General features: G+C 36.8%; 1 protein-coding gene across 1 annotated transcript in view; it reads right to left on the reverse strand.

Moving 5' to 3' along the window:
- The window catches only part of PATJ (PATJ crumbs cell polarity complex component), a 335316-nt gene that overhangs the window by 210629 nt on the left and 107243 nt on the right, over positions 1–17444 (reverse strand). Inside the window, 1 exon segment of the mRNA XM_074265778.1 lies at positions 6372–6581. Coding sequence (XP_074121879.1) covers positions 6372–6581 — 210 coding nt within the window.

The raw sequence follows: 17444 nt of genomic DNA on the forward strand, positions 1-17444 counted from the left end.
AATCTTTATACTGCAGCCAAAAGCGAGACACTAACGAATTCTGAGCAGGGGAATGACATAACCAGAATTAAAGATACAAAAGATTCCAATAGTATGAAAGATGAATTCTATGAAATGGAGAAGTTGGTGATTGAGGCTAGAAAAACCTATCAGGAGGACCCAAAGATCCACAGAAGAGTATCTCTTGCCATTTAGGTCCATTTAACTGAAGGTCAACCAATGAAAAGATAAGGTTTTAGAAACTAAGATTTTTGATCTGATTTTTCTTGTGCTACATGATATTTGTAGAAATACGCATAGAAGAATGGCACATTTAACCTATATTGGATTACTTGTTGTCTGGCAGAGGGAGTGAAGGGAAAAATTTAAAACACAAGGTTTTGCAAGAGAGAATGTTGAAAATTATTCATGTATATATTTAGAAAATAAAAAGCTTTAATTAAAAAAAAGAAAATAATAAAATTATTTAATTAATAAAATTAATTAACAACTACCTCCACAGAATGAAGCCACACACATTTCCATGAATTTTATATAGTCTCAGGGCAACATTACAGGTGGCTAGAGGAACCTATCAAGTGAGAGCTGCTCAGCGAGTTTCCTAATTTGGGAGGTTGAGGAACAGAGGATAAGGGGAAGAAGGGAAGAAGCTTTTAACTTTAGGTTCATAACTTATTGACCTTGTTGCTTCAGGAGCAGCTAAAGATCAGGTTTCTTTTGGTTTTTCTTTAGTTAATCCCAAAATAGCATCTTGGTGGGGTAAGAGATCTCAAGGATACTAGAGGCCCTTCACAAGGCATCAGGAAGCTTTTCCTATTGTTGAATAAAACACAGATTGAGAGTATGTCTATTTACATAACCCAGTATTTACTTTTTGGGGGGAAGAGAATATTTTCCCAAAATTCACAGAATATAGATTTTCTGCATTTCCTCCACAGAGGCTATTGAAGTAATCCAAGGAGATGGTAAGGTAAAGGGCCTAATTCATTGTGGTCATGGCACTGAGAAGAGAGGATTAATCAATCAATCAACTGTTTTTATGCACCTAATGTACGTCATGTACTGTGGTATATGCCAGAATTCCCATCTGTGATGGATCTTTGACTTAGACTACCTATTTACAACCCTATGTCTCCCTCCCCCATATTTAGGGCAAAGTCTTCATCTTGAAGAGAAATTCAGACCAATGAGAAACAATTTCTAAGCACTGCTGGAACTCTGTCTTCCCAGAAATCAGCCGGAGCCAGGATTACTAAACTTCTTTATTCTAGATCTTTTCCGGTCAAGGTCAGGGGATTAAATCTAGCAATCTCCCCACACACCTTCCTCCCTCAAATACCAGGAGAGACTGAGTCAGCTTCTGTGTCTCCATTCCTCTTCTTCCTCCTACTCCTCCCACACACACGTCACTTCCCCCTCTTTGTCCCACCAATCAAGTCAGCACAGAACAGCTGGGGAGGGTCAACCTTCAAACAAGTTAATAGGGAACTGTCCAATTGGCAATTAGTCTCATGTGCTTCATTATCCAAGTGCATTGCTCAGTTCTAGCCCTTTACAAATCACCAGTTAGTGAATACTGAGGAGAGTGAAGGAAAAAGCCACTGTTGCCTATGGTCATTTAGAAATAGAGAACTTCCCTTTCTCCATTCATCTGCACATACACACGCACGCACGTGCGTGAATCCCAGATATACAGAGTGATGGAGGTCCTGTAGGCAGTTGGAAATGAAGATCAATTCCATGAAAGACAGGGCACAGCCAGAGACAGAGATCTCACAGTTGATGCCATGAATGAAAAAAAAAAAAGTCACATGAAGAAAGTTGGGGCAAGGGGGAAGTGTTACAGATACTAACAGATGGGCCACGGAAGAAAATAATAGAAAGAACAAGAGGGAAAATTCAGGTTAAATGGCAAGAATCTAAAACTGAGACACAGAAGAGGGGGACAGAGAAGTAAAAGGAAAATTGAAGATTGTGTCCAAAGGCAAAGAAGGACTTTACATAAATGCCTTAGAGGAAAATCTAAGAGTATCAGTAGCAGGACTCTGTTGCTTTAACACACCAGTTTTTACAGCTACAATGGGATGAACTTCCAGGACAGAAAAAGAGTGCTTATGGCCACATTCCTAGAAGGATTTCTGAAAACAATTACACAAAATCTCTGAAACTTGGGACAATATACCCTCACCCTAGGAACAGAGCCTTATTTTAACAAAGATTTAAAAGCAAAATAACAGGCTAGGAAAAGGTGCAAAATGTTTCTGACCATAGAAAGTAGTTATGATGATAAGGAAGATTAAAACATACTCAGAAAATAATAAAGTTAAAGCTCTTATATTCGAAGCTTCCAAAAAAAATTAAAATTGATCTCAGACTATGGAAAAGCTCAAAAGAGATTTTGAAAACTAAAAGAGATAAATAAAAAATTAGGAAAAGAATTGAGAGTGGCGTAAAAGAAAACACAAAAAGCTAATGAGAAGATTGCCTGCAAAGGCAAAATTGGTCAAATGGAAAGGAGGTACAAAAGCTTATTGAGGAAAATAATTCCTTAAAAATTAGAATTAAGCAAATGGAAGCTAATGACTTTTTGAGAAATCAAGATACAATAAAGTAAAATTTAAAAAAAAAATTAAAAATAAAAATAGGAAAAAGTGTGAAATATCTCATGGGAAAAACAACTGACTTGAAAATTAGATCCAGGAGAGATAATTTAAAAATTGTTGGTCTACCTGAAAGTCATGATCCAAAAAAGAGAGTCTAAACATCATCTTTCAAGAAATTATCGAGTAAAACTGTCCCGTTATTTTATAACTTGAGGGTAAAATAGAAATTGAAAAAAAAAAAAAATCCACCACTTACCTCCTGAAAGAGATCCTCAAATGAAAACTATCAGGAATATTATAATCAAATTCTGGAACTCCCAAGTCAAGAAGAAAATTTTGCAAGCCTCCAGAAACAAACAATTCAAGTATAGTAGAGCCACAGTCAGGATAACGCAAGATTTAGGAATTTCTACATTAAAGAACAAGAGGTCTTGGAATATGATATTCCAGAGAGCAATGGAGCTAGGATTAAAACCAAGAATCACCTACCTAACAAAACTGAGCATAATGCTTTAGGGGAAAAGATGGATATTCAATGAAATAGAGGATTTTCAAGCATTCATCATGAAAAGACCAAAGCTAAATAGAAAATCTAATTTTCAAATACAGGATTCAGGAAAAGAATAAGAAAGTAATCAGGAAAGTGATATCAACAGGGACTTAATAGGGTTTATCTGTTTACATTCCTACCTGGGAGGATGATACTGACAACTCATCAAAACTTTGTCATTATTATGGCAGTTTGAAAGAATATATATAGACAAAGGGCATACATACATATATATATATATATATATATATATATATATATATATATATATAAAGGGATGATAACTATTTGAGGAGGGACAGGAATAAAAGGATAGAGAGAGAATAAAATAAATGGAGGGAAATATAATTAGCAATAGTAATTATAAAAAATATTTGGAAGAAAGATTCTCTGATAAGGCCTTATTTCTCAAACACAGAGGGAACTGAGTCAAATTTATAAAAAATAAGAACCATGCCCCAATTGATAAATGATCAAAAAATATGATCCATGCCCAAAGGACATATCCTTTGACCTAACAATTCTACTACTACATTTGAATACCAAAAGAAAAAATTATTTTAAAAATACATAAAAAATATTTGTAGAGCTTCTCTTTTCAGGGCAAAAAATTGGAAACTGAGGGAATGTTCATCAATTGGGGAATGGCTGAATAATTGTCATGGATATTACTGTTCTATGGGAAATGAGGAGCTGGATAATCTCAGATAAAGATCTGGGAAGTCCTCCATGAATTCAAACAAAGTGAAATAAACTATAAACAAGGTAATAAGCAATGTTCTGGGATGACCAGCTGTGAATGATTTTGTTATTCTCAGCAGTACAATGACCCACTCTGAAGGACTTATGATGAAAAATCCTATCCATACCCACAGAAAGAATTGATTGTATCTGAATACAGATTGAAGCATACTCTCTCTTTTAAACTTTATTTTTCTTGAGGGTTTTTTTTTTTTTATTAGGGTGGGAGATCTATGTTTTCTTTCACAACATGACTTTTATGGAAACGTTTTCCATAACTTCACATGTGGTTTCTTAATGGGGGTGAGGGAGAGAATCTGGAAGTCAAAAGTTTTCAAAACAAATGTAAAAAACCTGTTAAATGTAATTGGTGAAAATATTAAATAAATAAATTGAAGGAAAAAAAATACTTTTATTCTAAAAAGCTGCCATTCTATCAGTAGACTCAATACACACAAGTGCATACAAAAATAAATATATGGGAGGTTGAGAGGGGCAGGTACTATTTGTTGAGGGAATTAGGAAAAGCTGTGAAGAAGTCATATTGCCCTGAATAGAAAAGACACACCTTCAAGAAAATGCTATTTCATTTTGTGTAAGCATCTTGCCAGGCATTTAGCTATTGTTTGGTTATTTTTTTAGTCCTATCCAACTCTCCATGAGCCCATTTGGTTTTTTCTTGGAAAAAGATATTGGAGTTGTTTGTCATTCCCTTCTCCAGCTCATTTTACAGATGAGGAAACTGAGGCAAATAGAATTAAGTAACGACCAGGACCACACAATTAATAAGGATCCAGTAAATGGATTTGAACACCTGAAGACGAGTCTTCCTGATTCCAAACTTAATCCTCTGTCTACTGCACCAACTAGCTGCCCCAGCATAAATTAACTGCCACAAAATGCTTGCTGACAGAATGTGTTGAGTGGTGAGAAAGCAGAGGTATCAGATATAGACAATTTTTCCAAGATATATATGACAGTAAGGGAGCAGAAAAATATGGAGTGAAAGCTAAGATCAAGGCAAGAGTTTGGCTTTGTTTTTGTTTTTTTTTTAATATTGGAAAGCATAAACACATTTATAATTAGATGGCAGGGAACTAGCAGAGAATAAAAGAATAGAAAGTGAGAAAATTAATTCCAGCATCCACAGTGTACGAAGAAAACAAAAATAATAAGAATAACAACAACAATAGCTAGTGTTGAAGAATTTTAAGGTTTGCAAAGGGCTTTACAAATCTTCTCTTTGTATTCTCAGCACAACCCTAGGAAGTGATGCTATTATTTTGCCCACTTTCCAGATGAGGAAACAGAAACCAAGAGAGATTAACTGATTGGCCCCAAATTACACATTTATTGTCTAACTCTAACCTTCTGTATGCTGCACCCACCACCATATAGCAGCCTCGAAATCTGAATGCATTATCACTGGATTAGTGATAGATGGGAAAGTGAGTCACAGGGCACAGAAGTTTTTCATGTCAGAGGGCGGCCATATTGATAAAGTAGTAGGCTAAGTCATCTGCTAAAAGCATTGGAATTAGGGAAGAGCACAAAGGTAAGAGGAGAAATAAAAAGATTTGGGCAGATCGCTGTGAGAGATGAAATTAGGGAAATATTAAGAGAAGAGCTGAAAAATTACTGGGCACCAGCAGGAGTCCAAGTGAGGAAAATGAACTGTAGTTCTAAAAAGATCTATGGAAATCTTGGGTCTCAGCACATCCTGAATGAACATTCCTATAGGTCATACCCTTCCTCTGAAGAGCATTAAGGGGAGCCAGTGATCCTGATGGACAGATTGCCTAAAAAGACAGATAGTGTATGGATAGAGAAATTAAACCAGATGGGGCAGCTAGGTGGAGCAGTGGATAGAGCACCAGCCCTGAAGTCAGGAGGACCTGAGTTCAATTCTGGTCTTAGGCACTTAACACTTCTTGGCTGTGAGTCCTTGGACAAGTCACTTAACCCCAATTGCCTCAGCAAAAAAAAAAAAAAAAAAAAAAAAAAAAAAATTAGCACCAGACTTGGGAGTTAGAAAGCCAAGGTTCAAGACCCATGACATGTTTTGCTATTGTGATCATGGGCAAGTTTCTAACTCAATGAATCTAGCAATAAAATCAGGGTAGATAAAATGACTACAGGGAAAGAACTGTGTAATTCATAAATCACGTAGTGGCAATGTGATAGTTATATTTGTTCATATATACAAGAGGTATCTCAGAGACCACCTCATGTGGCAAGCCAATGCTGCTCCTCCTCCCAGCTGGTCACTCTCTCCTCCCCAGGATGGGTATGCCATTGTCACCATATTTGACCATGTATCCTTTCTTTTACCTGGTGCATACAAATGTAAGCCTCCATCTCTCAGCTAATTGCTGCAGGCTCCCCTGAACCCAACACAAGAGCTTAATACATGAACACAGATCCATTGTTAAAAGAGAGTTGGAAGTGAAGAGCTCAGCAATAAAGAAGACCCTTACCACCAAAGGCTTGCAGATGCCCAAGGTCACTCTGCCCGGCGGCAGAGACTTCAGCACTTCCACAGCTTCAGTAAGCGTGACATCCTCCAAGGAAAGATCATTGACAAAGACCAGGCGGTCCCCCGGCAATAATTCCCTACCCCGTTCAGCTTCGCTATTGGCTACCAGAGAGCGGATCACAATCACAGTCCGGGTCGGGTCTAAAGGATCCTAAAAAGAGAAGCAGAGAAGAAGGATGTTACCTTGGTAATCATCAGTTCAAAACAAATAATTAATGAGCAATTGCTAAGTGTGAGGGCATACAAAGGCAAAAATGAAACTAGTTCTGGAAAGAGTTTCCATTCTACTAATGTTATTATAAAATACATACAAAGTCATATAAATTATTTAAACTTTTACTTGATATGTGCCAGAGGAAAGAAACATGGATTATGATGAGGATGTCCACAGTCATTGGGAATTTTTCTATGAGTTAAGACACAACAATAAAAAATAAAGATTTATTAAGGATCCGCTCTGCACCAGGAATTGTAAATGTTGGGGATATAAAAAAGGGCAAAACACAGCTCCTCCCTCGAGGAGTTTACAACTTAATAAGAGAGAAAATAAATATTTAATCAACTATATAGAAAGCAAGCTACTTATGGGGTAAATAGAGAAAAAATTAGCGGAGGGAAGGCAAATTAAATTTGAAGAAGATTAACTGGAGAAGATAAAGAAGAATACATGTATAATAAGGGGCAGCCATAGAAAATTCTCAGTCTGGAGAGAAAGTATCTTGTTTGTGCAAGAATGGGGAGACCATTGTCACTGGATTAAAGCACATGTACTAAAGATTAAGGTGTAAGAAGACTGGAAAGGTTGAGAGGAGGAGATGAGAAACATTAGTATAGAAAAAAGAAAATGACAAAATACCAGCTCCATATCAAACCCAATTTTGCCAGGTCTTTCACTTGACCAGACCCTATAAAACAAGCTCGGACCAAACACAAGAAAAACCAGACACAGCAAACTCCTCCCTTTTGAAAAAGATGCTACTTAGGACCAAGTCAACATTCAGCCAGGGAGCAGCCCTGTCTGTCTTATTCTATCCCTTTTTGTTCTGATTACTTTATTACAGGGAAATTACATTGGAAGCTGGAAAGACTTAGTAACGCAAGAGTATCATATTGATTATTCCAATGGAACAATCAACAAGTCTTAATGGAAACCTTCAAATATCCATAAGGGATCAATCTTTTCCATGTCATGGACCCCTTGGAAGGCAGACCAGGGAAGCGTTGGACTCCTGCTCAGATTATATTTTTAAAAACATTTTTATTTTTAATATTAATGATTAATATTAATTAATATTAATAATTATTATGTATAAATATAATATATAAAATATTTTAAAATAAAAATAAAAATATATAATAAAATTAAAATTAATTAATAATAATAATTAATATATAAAAACTAAAAACATTCCAATGGAACCCATTCTGATAGAGTAGTTCTGTGTCTAAATTACAGGGCTATTGGATTAGCAAACTGAGAATCTGTGATAGTGGAAAGGTTAGGAAAAGGAGATAGAAAAAAAGTAGGCGGGTTGGTTTAAAGCAGTTGAGCAATCCTCAAAGGCCTGAATCTCCTTTTTTTATGTGTTACTTTGTGATAAACCTCAGCATACAGGTTCAAAGCTCTGCAAAGGATGCAATCTTATCTAAAATCAATGGGTCACGTGATGAAAAATATTATTCGCCTTCAGAAAGAGAACTGAGTGCAGACTGAAGCACATTTTAAAAAAACTTTGTTTTTGTTATGTGTGTTTTCTTTTGCAACATGGCGAATATGGAAATATTTTGCAAGACTTTACATCTATAATCAATAGCCTACTATTTGCCTTCTCAAGGAGGAGAGTAGGGATGGAAGAAATTTGGAACTCCAAATTTTTAAAAATAAATGTCATAAAAAATGTATATGTCATTGGGAAATATTTATCAAAATAATTAAAAATAATTTTTAAAAAGTGAAACCAATGGAAATTGTTCCTTAGAAAAATACCCTGGAATCTGACTCTTCTTCTGTTCATCAGTAAGTCAGTTTTGATGCAGAATCTTGGTGATCTCTAACAAATCTTAATGGAAACCTTTAAATATCTATAAGGGATCAATCTTTTTTGTGTGTGTCATGGACCCCTTGGAAGGCAGACCAGGGAAGCCTCAGACCCCCTGCTCAGATTATATTTCAAATTTAGAAAATAAAAATACACAGGATTAGAAAGGAAATCAACTATATTGAAAAACTAACCAAAACATGGAAATTGCAAGATCCTGGATCCCCATTTAAAAAGCCCTAATCCACAGGGATAAATAAGTCTTAGATACTCATTTAAAGCCAGGTTTTCCTGTGGGGTATCAATACACTCATGTTTTCAAGTAGAGGGAGCTCTTGGCTAGGCAGAGAAAGGAGCTGAAGGGAAAATGGCAGGCAGGTGTATCGAGGGCCATCGCTGCAGTAATATAAAGGACCTGTCTGCTCAGGTCCCAGCCACCATGAATCACAACACACTTTGCATGCTGAAATATGAAACCATTCCAGTTGAGACTTGACACAGTAATAAATAAGCTCGACAATTATCTCTTTAATTTAAGGTGTCAGTTAGTGACAAAAGACTTTGGAATATATCCTTTTTCTCAGGAGGGAAAGGGGGATGACAAACTACCTTACAGGTTATACCTCCCTGTGCTCTAACTTTGTATATGCTGAATGGCAGAGCATGCTTTCTTAAAGGAAAAAAGACAGAGTGACATAGGGTGATTTAGTCTTGGAGCGTGAGTGCAAGTCCAGCTTGATACATCCTGTTCTGTGATCATAGGCAAATGACTTTAAACCTTCCACTGAAATTATGTATACGTTGATGATCAATTCTGATGGACCTGGCTCCGTTTAACATCGAGATGATTCAGGCCAGTTCCAATGGTCTTGTGATGGAGAGAGCCATCTGTACCCAGAGAGGACTGTGGGAACTGAGTGAGGATCATAGTATTTTCACCTTTTTGGTTGTTGTTTGCTTTTTGTTTTCTTTCTCATTTTTTTTTCCTTTTTGATCTGATTTTTCTTTTGCAGTGTGACAATTGGGGAAATATGTATAGAAGAACACATATTGGATTACTTGCCTTCTAAGGGAGCGGGTGAAGGGAAGGAAGGGAGAAAAAAATTTGGCACACAAGATTTTGCAAGGGTGAATGCTGAAAACTATCTATGCTCATATTTTGAAAAGAAAAAGCTTTAAAAAATTATGTCTAGTTAAAGTACTGTCTAATGGTTCAAGCACTAAGAAGATGTGTTTTATTATTATCAGGGAGGGGGTAAGGAGTTTGGGAATCTATTGGAAATTTGTAACTTATCAGAGTGGAGAAGCTCTAACTGATCTCCCTTTCTGATTCAGATCAGCAACTTGGAATAGGTGGGTGGGGAACTAGGATGAAAGAGAAAGATGCTAAGGATGGCCCTTACCAAGAGTCAGAAACATATGAGGTAGATTTTGAACACAGATCTTCCTTACTTCTATCCATGATTCCTTAATAATGATATTTACAATAAAGAAAATGAAATCTCAGGCTTCTAATAATGTTAAGCTCCTGGTGGGTTCATAGCCCAGAGCTCTATCCCTAGTTATCTGGGTAGAGTTAGGAAAACCACTTCTTATATTAAGAGAATTTGCCCTTGTTTAACCTATATTGGATTACTTGCTATCTAGGGAAGAGGGGAGATGAGGTGGGAAAGAGAAAAATAAGGAACCCAAGGCTTTACAAGAATGAATTTTGAAGATTATTTTTGCATGTATTTTGAAAAATATAAGGCTATTATTTAAAAAAAAAAAAAAAGAAATATAGATACTATCTTTTTTTTTTTTTTTTTTTTTTTTTTTTTAAGGAAAACTACTTCTTTGTAGAGGGGCAGCATAGTAGATAGAGTGTCAGACTTGGAGTCAGGGAAATCTGAGTTCTAACCCAACTCAGAGATTGATTTCAGTGTGTGAATTTGGGCTTGATCTGTAAAATGTGGAAGTGGAACCTCTAAAGTCCCATCCGACTACACCCTGTGGCCCAAGTTTTACTCAGTTATAGAAGGAAGAGTTGGACTAATGACGTTTCAGGGCCTTCCCAGCTCTAAATCTGTGACTTTGAAGTACAAAAACATATTACATCCTAGAAGAGCCAGAAATACTGTTTGTTTGTACAAGGAGTTACTTGCTGATAAGAGCAGCTAGGTTCTGACTAAAATCGGGGTGGGTGCCTGCCCAGGCTATGGCTTACTTATGACTTGAGTCAAAGAAATTATCAAATGGTGATCTCTTTGGGCTCCAATGAATCTTCTCTTCCTGACCCATCTCTCAGAACAGTAAAAAAAACAATTTCTTCCCCCACAAAGATAAAAAGAGCAAACCTGATGTTATTTGGTCATTTTTCAGTCACATGTGACTCTTCATGACCCCATTTGGAGTTTTCTTGAAAGAGATACTGGAGTGGCTACCCATTCCCTTCTCCAGTCATTTTATAGATGAGGAAACTGAGGTAAATAAAATACAGGGACTTGCCCAGGAAGATGAGTCTTTCTGATTTCAGATCAAGCCATCTAACTGCTCCTTCCCTCATTGTATCTAATAATGTTTTCATTTCCTGAGGGGCTACTGCCAATATTGCTGCCTTCCCTTGAAGCTGGAATATAGAGAAATAAGTATTTCAAAGAGTGGATCCGGCAGATGGAAGGCAACAGCTCTGTAGTCCAGTGGCTTTAGGCAAGAGTAGAATCATCAACTATGAGGCTGGGGGCAATATTCTCCATGGGAAGGCTAGGATACAGAAATCCAGACTGACATGAGATGAGCCAGCCAATAGAGGGCACTGCAGACTAGTCAGAGAGAGGACCACTTCGCATCCCTTGCAGAACAAACTGGGGCTCTTCAAATGCTTTTCTTTGTGTAAAATGCCTTGTCTCAGGCTTCTGACAATCCCAGACTGTATTCATGAATGGCAGACTCTCTGGCTTTAGGGAAACAACATGGTGCAGTCAAGAGAATCCTAGATCTGGAATCTGAGAATCTGGGGTAGCCGAGTGACTTTGGGCAAGTTAAAATGATGGAAAACAAGCCTAATGTGGGGCTTCAAGTTAGAAATTAGAAGGAAAAGAGATTCTTAGAGACCAGACAGCTAATCGAAGGAGTCTACTTAGAGCATGGAAAGAATCTCAATGACCCCATTTCTAATATCTCCTTAACCACAGCCTAGAACTGAACAGAAGCTCTCTTGAGAGCTCTTAGCATTTGTACTGTGCCTTTCCCATACTTCTACACCTGAGTTATGCTCCCTCATAGCATCCCTAGTTTTCTTTGACTTATCTCTGCTAATGTGTGAATTTCCCCAAATGATCTTTATTAATTTGTATATTACCTACATATTATTTATTATTTTATTATTATCCATATATCATATTATTACCTATATATTATATTATCTTTATTATTAAAATAGTATTATATTTTTATTATTACCTATATATTATTAACTTATATATTACCTACATATATATTGTCTCTCCCTCACAAGAGAATGGAAGATACAGGAAGACAAGAGATATTTCATTTATCTTTATAAACCCAATACCTATACATAAATTACTTGATAAACATTTAGTGATTAATTGAGTTTCTCTTCAGTTCTTATATCTATGATATATTGTGGAATGATTTTTTTCATTTACAGAGACATTCATTCTCCTTTCAGAAAATCTGAAGAAATTTAAATTTGAGGAAATCTTTACCTTGGATTCTTTTAAATATCATGTTCCCATGTAGCTGTTTCTCTATGAACACCTGAGAAGTGGAATTTATATTGCTAAGAGTTTAACATTTAGTAAGTTTTTCCCCCATCAGGTGCAGAGTTAAAATATTATTTTGCTCATTTACATGAGAAAACAGAAGATCAGAGAAATAAAGTGACTTTGGGAAATGGAACACATAGCTGGGAAATGGCAGAACTAGAATTTAAAATTAGGTCACCTGACAGAAAATTAAATGTCTTTTCTAGTATCCTACAGTATCCCCTATGAAGTTGACAAATATAGCCCCTAATACCTAAATTAGGAAAAGAAAAAAGCATAGAAAGAGAATTATAAACCATATCATTAATGATTTTTGATTCAAAAGTTTTAAATAAAATTCTGTCACAGGGACTACAGCAATTCCTCCAAGAAATTACCCATTATGAGCAAATTAAATTTATTTTAGGGAGGCAAAAATGGTTCAATAATAGGAAAGAAATCAATATAATTAATCATACTAAAAGCAAAAACTTACAAAATTATCAGTAGATACTGAAGAGACATCTAATAAAGTACATGTTATGAATTAAGAAAACCTACAAAATATAGGTTGACATAGTAGATCTTTTTTTTAAAAAATCATAAAAACATTCTTCTAAAATCAAAGCCAATAATCATATGCAATAGACACGCTAGAAGATTTACCAGTAAATGCAAGAGTAAAGCAAGAGTAGCCATTTTCCCCATTATTATTTAATGAAATTCTAGACATGCTAGAAATATCAATGAAGCAAGAGAAAAAAAAAAATGAAAGGCGTGTAGATAATATAAATATCACTTTTTGCTGTCAGCATGATTGGGTACTTAGAAATTTCTAAGAGATTAGCAAAGTTCTTAAGATAATGAATTGCTTCAGCAAATCTGCAAATTTTACAATAAATATACAAGAATCAACAATATATCTAATAATAACAGAATCTAAAAGACACAAAGAGAAAAGAAAATATTCAAATAAAACTACAAAATGCATAAAATTTGGAGGATCAATTTGCCAAAGCTCAGTAAAGTTCAATTACTAAGTATATGGTGCATAGTTCAATTACTAAGTACAATCCAGCTAGAAGAATGTTCAGTCCTCATGGCTGAACCATGCCAGTGCAAAAAAATGATAAGTACCAAAATTAGTTTGCAGCTTTAATGCAATACCAATAAGATTATCAAATACTAACTTTACAAAACTTTACAAAAACTTTACAAAATTATAAAATTCATTTGGAGAAATAAAAAGATCTAGAATATCAAGGGAAATAATGGGGGAGGAGGGGAAGAAATGAAGAGAAAATTGTATTTCCTGACCTTAAACTATAACATAAAGCACAATCATGAAAAACATTTGGTATTGCTTTTAAACTGGGAAAATATATAAATAGAACAGACTGTACAAGGGGGAATTACAAACAACAGAACTCACCAGACCAGTGTTTGGATTAAACAGAATGTATATTACTTAGAAAAGAATTCTTAGTTGATTTTTAAAACTGCTGAGAAAGCAATCTGGCAGAAATTTGACTTGGACCATATTTACATGCCATATTCCATAATTAAATCAAAATGGATACATTACCTTGATATCAAATATCATAACATAAAAAATAAGAAGGGAAGATTATTTATCTTTCATATGTAGAAGTAGCAGATAATATTTTTAATCAAATAAGAGACTGAAACAATTACCAAAGAAAAAATGATAATTGTGCATGAAACTGAAAAGTTTCTACAAAATTAAATTAACAAATTTTGGATAAGAAATGAAAGTGTATAAATGGCAAAAATCTTTGCACTTAATTTTCCTAATAAGCATGTGTTATCTAAAATATATATTGAATCTGTAGATATACTGTATACTAATGCATGCATGTATGTATTATGATCAAAAGTCATTGGCCAGTATATAAATTGTTAAGAGTGTATGAACAAGAAGTACTGAAAGGCAAAGAATTAACAACTATATGAAATGATGCCCCAAATCATTAATAAGAAAAGAAATACGAATCAAAAAATCTCAAAATCAGAAAATAGACAAAGAATAGTCAACGTCAGATAGACATACTAACACACTTTTGGTGGAGCTCTGAGTGACTGTAACCTACATTAGTCACTAATAATGTGAGTAAAATGTCTCTATACTCTTTGAGTCAGAGATTGAACTACTAGACTTAGACTCCTAGGAACATTAAAAAGAAGATAAAGGAAATACAAAAGGAAAATTCTCATAGAACTAAAAAATTTAAAGCAGTTTTTTCTGGTAACTAGGTAGCACAGTAAAGAGATTGATTGCTCTGGAGTTAGGAAGCTGAGTTCAAATTCAGCCCTAGACAGCTGGGTGATTCTGGGGCAAGTCACTTAACCTCGCTGACATTAGTTTTCTCATCTGCAAAATGGGGTTAATAAGAGCACCAACCTTCCAGGGTTGTTGTGAGGGTAAAAGCCCTTTACAATATCAATATGCCATTTGCTCTTCAAACAGAAGCTGAATAACTCCATTAGAGAAATAGGAATTCCTTAAGAGCACAGATCAGAGGATTAAAGCTTTATAGTTGGGAAGGATGTTGCAGACTATCTAATCCAACCCCCTCATTTTGCAGATGAAGACACTGCGTTCAAGGGACTTGATGCTGACTTGCCAAAAGCTGAGGTAAGATTTGATCCCTGGAGTCTTACACAGTATCATCCTACAAGGAACTAGATTAATTCAGCTTCCCCTTCCAAGAATCAGAAGAAGGAAAAAGACAGTTCAGCCCATCTACTACTAATGGTCTTGCCTTCATTTCAGGCTATCCTAGAGGAATGGTTTAGAACAAAGGTTCTTTACTTGAGGTTTATGGTTCCCAAAGGGGTCCGTGGATTGTCCTGAAAACAAAGCCTGCCAAAATAAGTCCACGTTCCCCAAAAGGGACAAAAGTCCCTGGCTTAAAAGGTAAGTGGGTGACAAGTGGACTGCTGCAAAACAAAATCTGAGACTGCGTCATTTAACTCTGGAGCATTCCATGGCTCACTTTATGACTTTGGACTCCTGGAGCCTGATATTTTCCTGAGAAATGAGAAGAATGCAGCATGATACAGTGGTAAGAGCGCTGTCCTGGGTTCCAATCTCACCTGTGCTGCTTAACTTTCCCACCTATTTGGGTGACACGGGGCATGTCACTTCACTTCTGTCTCACCTGAAAAATAAGAAGCTTGGGCTAGATGACTCCTTGTCCCTCTAGCTCTCCATTTCTCTGACCTTCCATGATCAACACTAAACTGACTTCTACTCCAAAGCTTCTGCCTAAGAAAGGCTACAGCGGCCGCCAGCCACAGGCTGCACCCTACTTTCCCTCAACCCTTTTCCTCCTGGCCCCCAATCTTTGTCATATCAATCAATGTCGATCAAGAAGAATTTATTAAATACTTATTGCTGCCAGATGCTAGGCTCAGTGCTGGAGATAAAGGGACAAATTAAAACAAAGATGGTGCTCGTACTCAGGGAGATGGCATTCTAGTGGGGGGAAAATACAGAAAGGGGAGCTGAAAAGCCAGGTCAGCAAACAGAGAAGGCAGAGGACATAGGGCAGAAGCCCAGTAAGGAGTTCTCTTAGAGCACTTTCTGCTAGGACTTCTGTCTAGAAGCAGTAGCTCACGCATTTTCATTACTAGCTCTCCATTTCAAACTACAAAGGCATCTCAGACAGTGACATATACACCCCGACCCAAGAGGCCATATCTACAAACTCTCCTAATGCTCAGGCCAATTCCAGATCCAGGGGGGAAGCCGGAGAGCCCCAGTGGGCAGCCAAGGTTAGAGCACACATGTAACATCTCCATGGTAGCACCCGCCTGATGACCCCCATCTCAAATCATTAATGAGCTGAGGTCGGGCAGCAGAGGCAAGAAAAACCTCAAAATATTCCTCTTGGGGTTCACCCATCGAAAGAATGTCTCCCTAAGGCTGCCAACTTTGGGGGGAAAACAAACTGATCAGAAGTTTGGATGTTGCCACAGCTATGTCTTAATTCCCCAGAAACAACATGTTCTTAATCAGATGCAGATGCTGCCGTTCCCTCTGGTAGGTGCCGGGAGGCAGGAAGTAAGGCAGTGAAGGAAGAGATGCAGGGACACAATGCAAAGGGAGGGAGATGAGAGAAATGTGGGGGCTTTCTAACAAAATGCAGCCCCAGTGGTCCCTCCCTCTGATCAACGTCTCCTCACGTTGCACCTGAAATATCACAATAGCCTCTTTTTAAAACTATTATTGTTATAGCTTTTTATTTAGCAGATATATGCATGGGTAATTTTTCAGCATTGACAATTGCCAAACCTTTTGTTCCAACTTTTCCCCTCCTTCCCTCAAATGGCAGGTTGACCAGTACATGTTAAATATGTTAACGTATATGTTAAATACAATATGGTTGCCTAGCCATACAGTTATTTTGTTGCCTCTTAAGTAATCTCCCTGCGTCCTCTCTCTCTCTCCCTTTCCAATCCATTGCTCTTCTCCACTGCCAAAGGGACTTTCCCGGCACAGATCTCAGTATGTCAGTCCACTACACAATAAACTTCAGGGTCTCCCCATTCTCTCAAAAACCAAAGACAAATTCCTCTATTGAGCTGACTCTTTCTTACCTTCCTAACTCATTAAACATGGACAAAACTCCAACTACAGAGATTGTTCTCTGTGGCTCTTCTCCACACCTGGAGTCCTTCCACTCTTTACCTCTGCTTCCTTCAAGCCTCAGATCAAATACCATTTTCAATGCGCATTATTCTCAGGTTCTTCCCATGGCTCCAAGTCCTCAGCTATTTGTGCCTCCTTCCCACAAGACTGCCTCCCTATTAGTCTGTGATTTCCTTGAGAGAAAAGATTGCCTTTCTTTGTGCCCCAAAGTTCCCACAGTTCCAGAACACAGGAGGTGTTTAATAAATGCCCTGCAGAATTAAGATTCTTCAAATATGGGTTGTACCAGGATGTCTCCCTTTAGAACAACAGAGCTCACAAAATTGGGCTAAGATCAAATGACAGAAGGAATAGGAAGCTCTTTGGAACCATAGAGTCTAACACAAAATTAGCTTTTCTGCTTCTTGTCATAGGAATTAGAAATAGCAGATTTGAGGATCCCCCAGCCCATCTTCCTCAGAGGAAGAAAAAAAATCCAGGGACAGAAACCATCTGCACAGTCACAATCATAATTAACAGAACTAGAATTCAAACTTGGATTTTGTGGATCC

Source organism: Sminthopsis crassicaudata, chromosome 4, assembly GCF_048593235.1.
Source record: "Sminthopsis crassicaudata isolate SCR6 chromosome 4, ASM4859323v1, whole genome shotgun sequence".
In the NCBI taxonomy this organism is placed as follows: domain Eukaryota; kingdom Metazoa; phylum Chordata; class Mammalia; order Dasyuromorphia; family Dasyuridae; genus Sminthopsis; species Sminthopsis crassicaudata.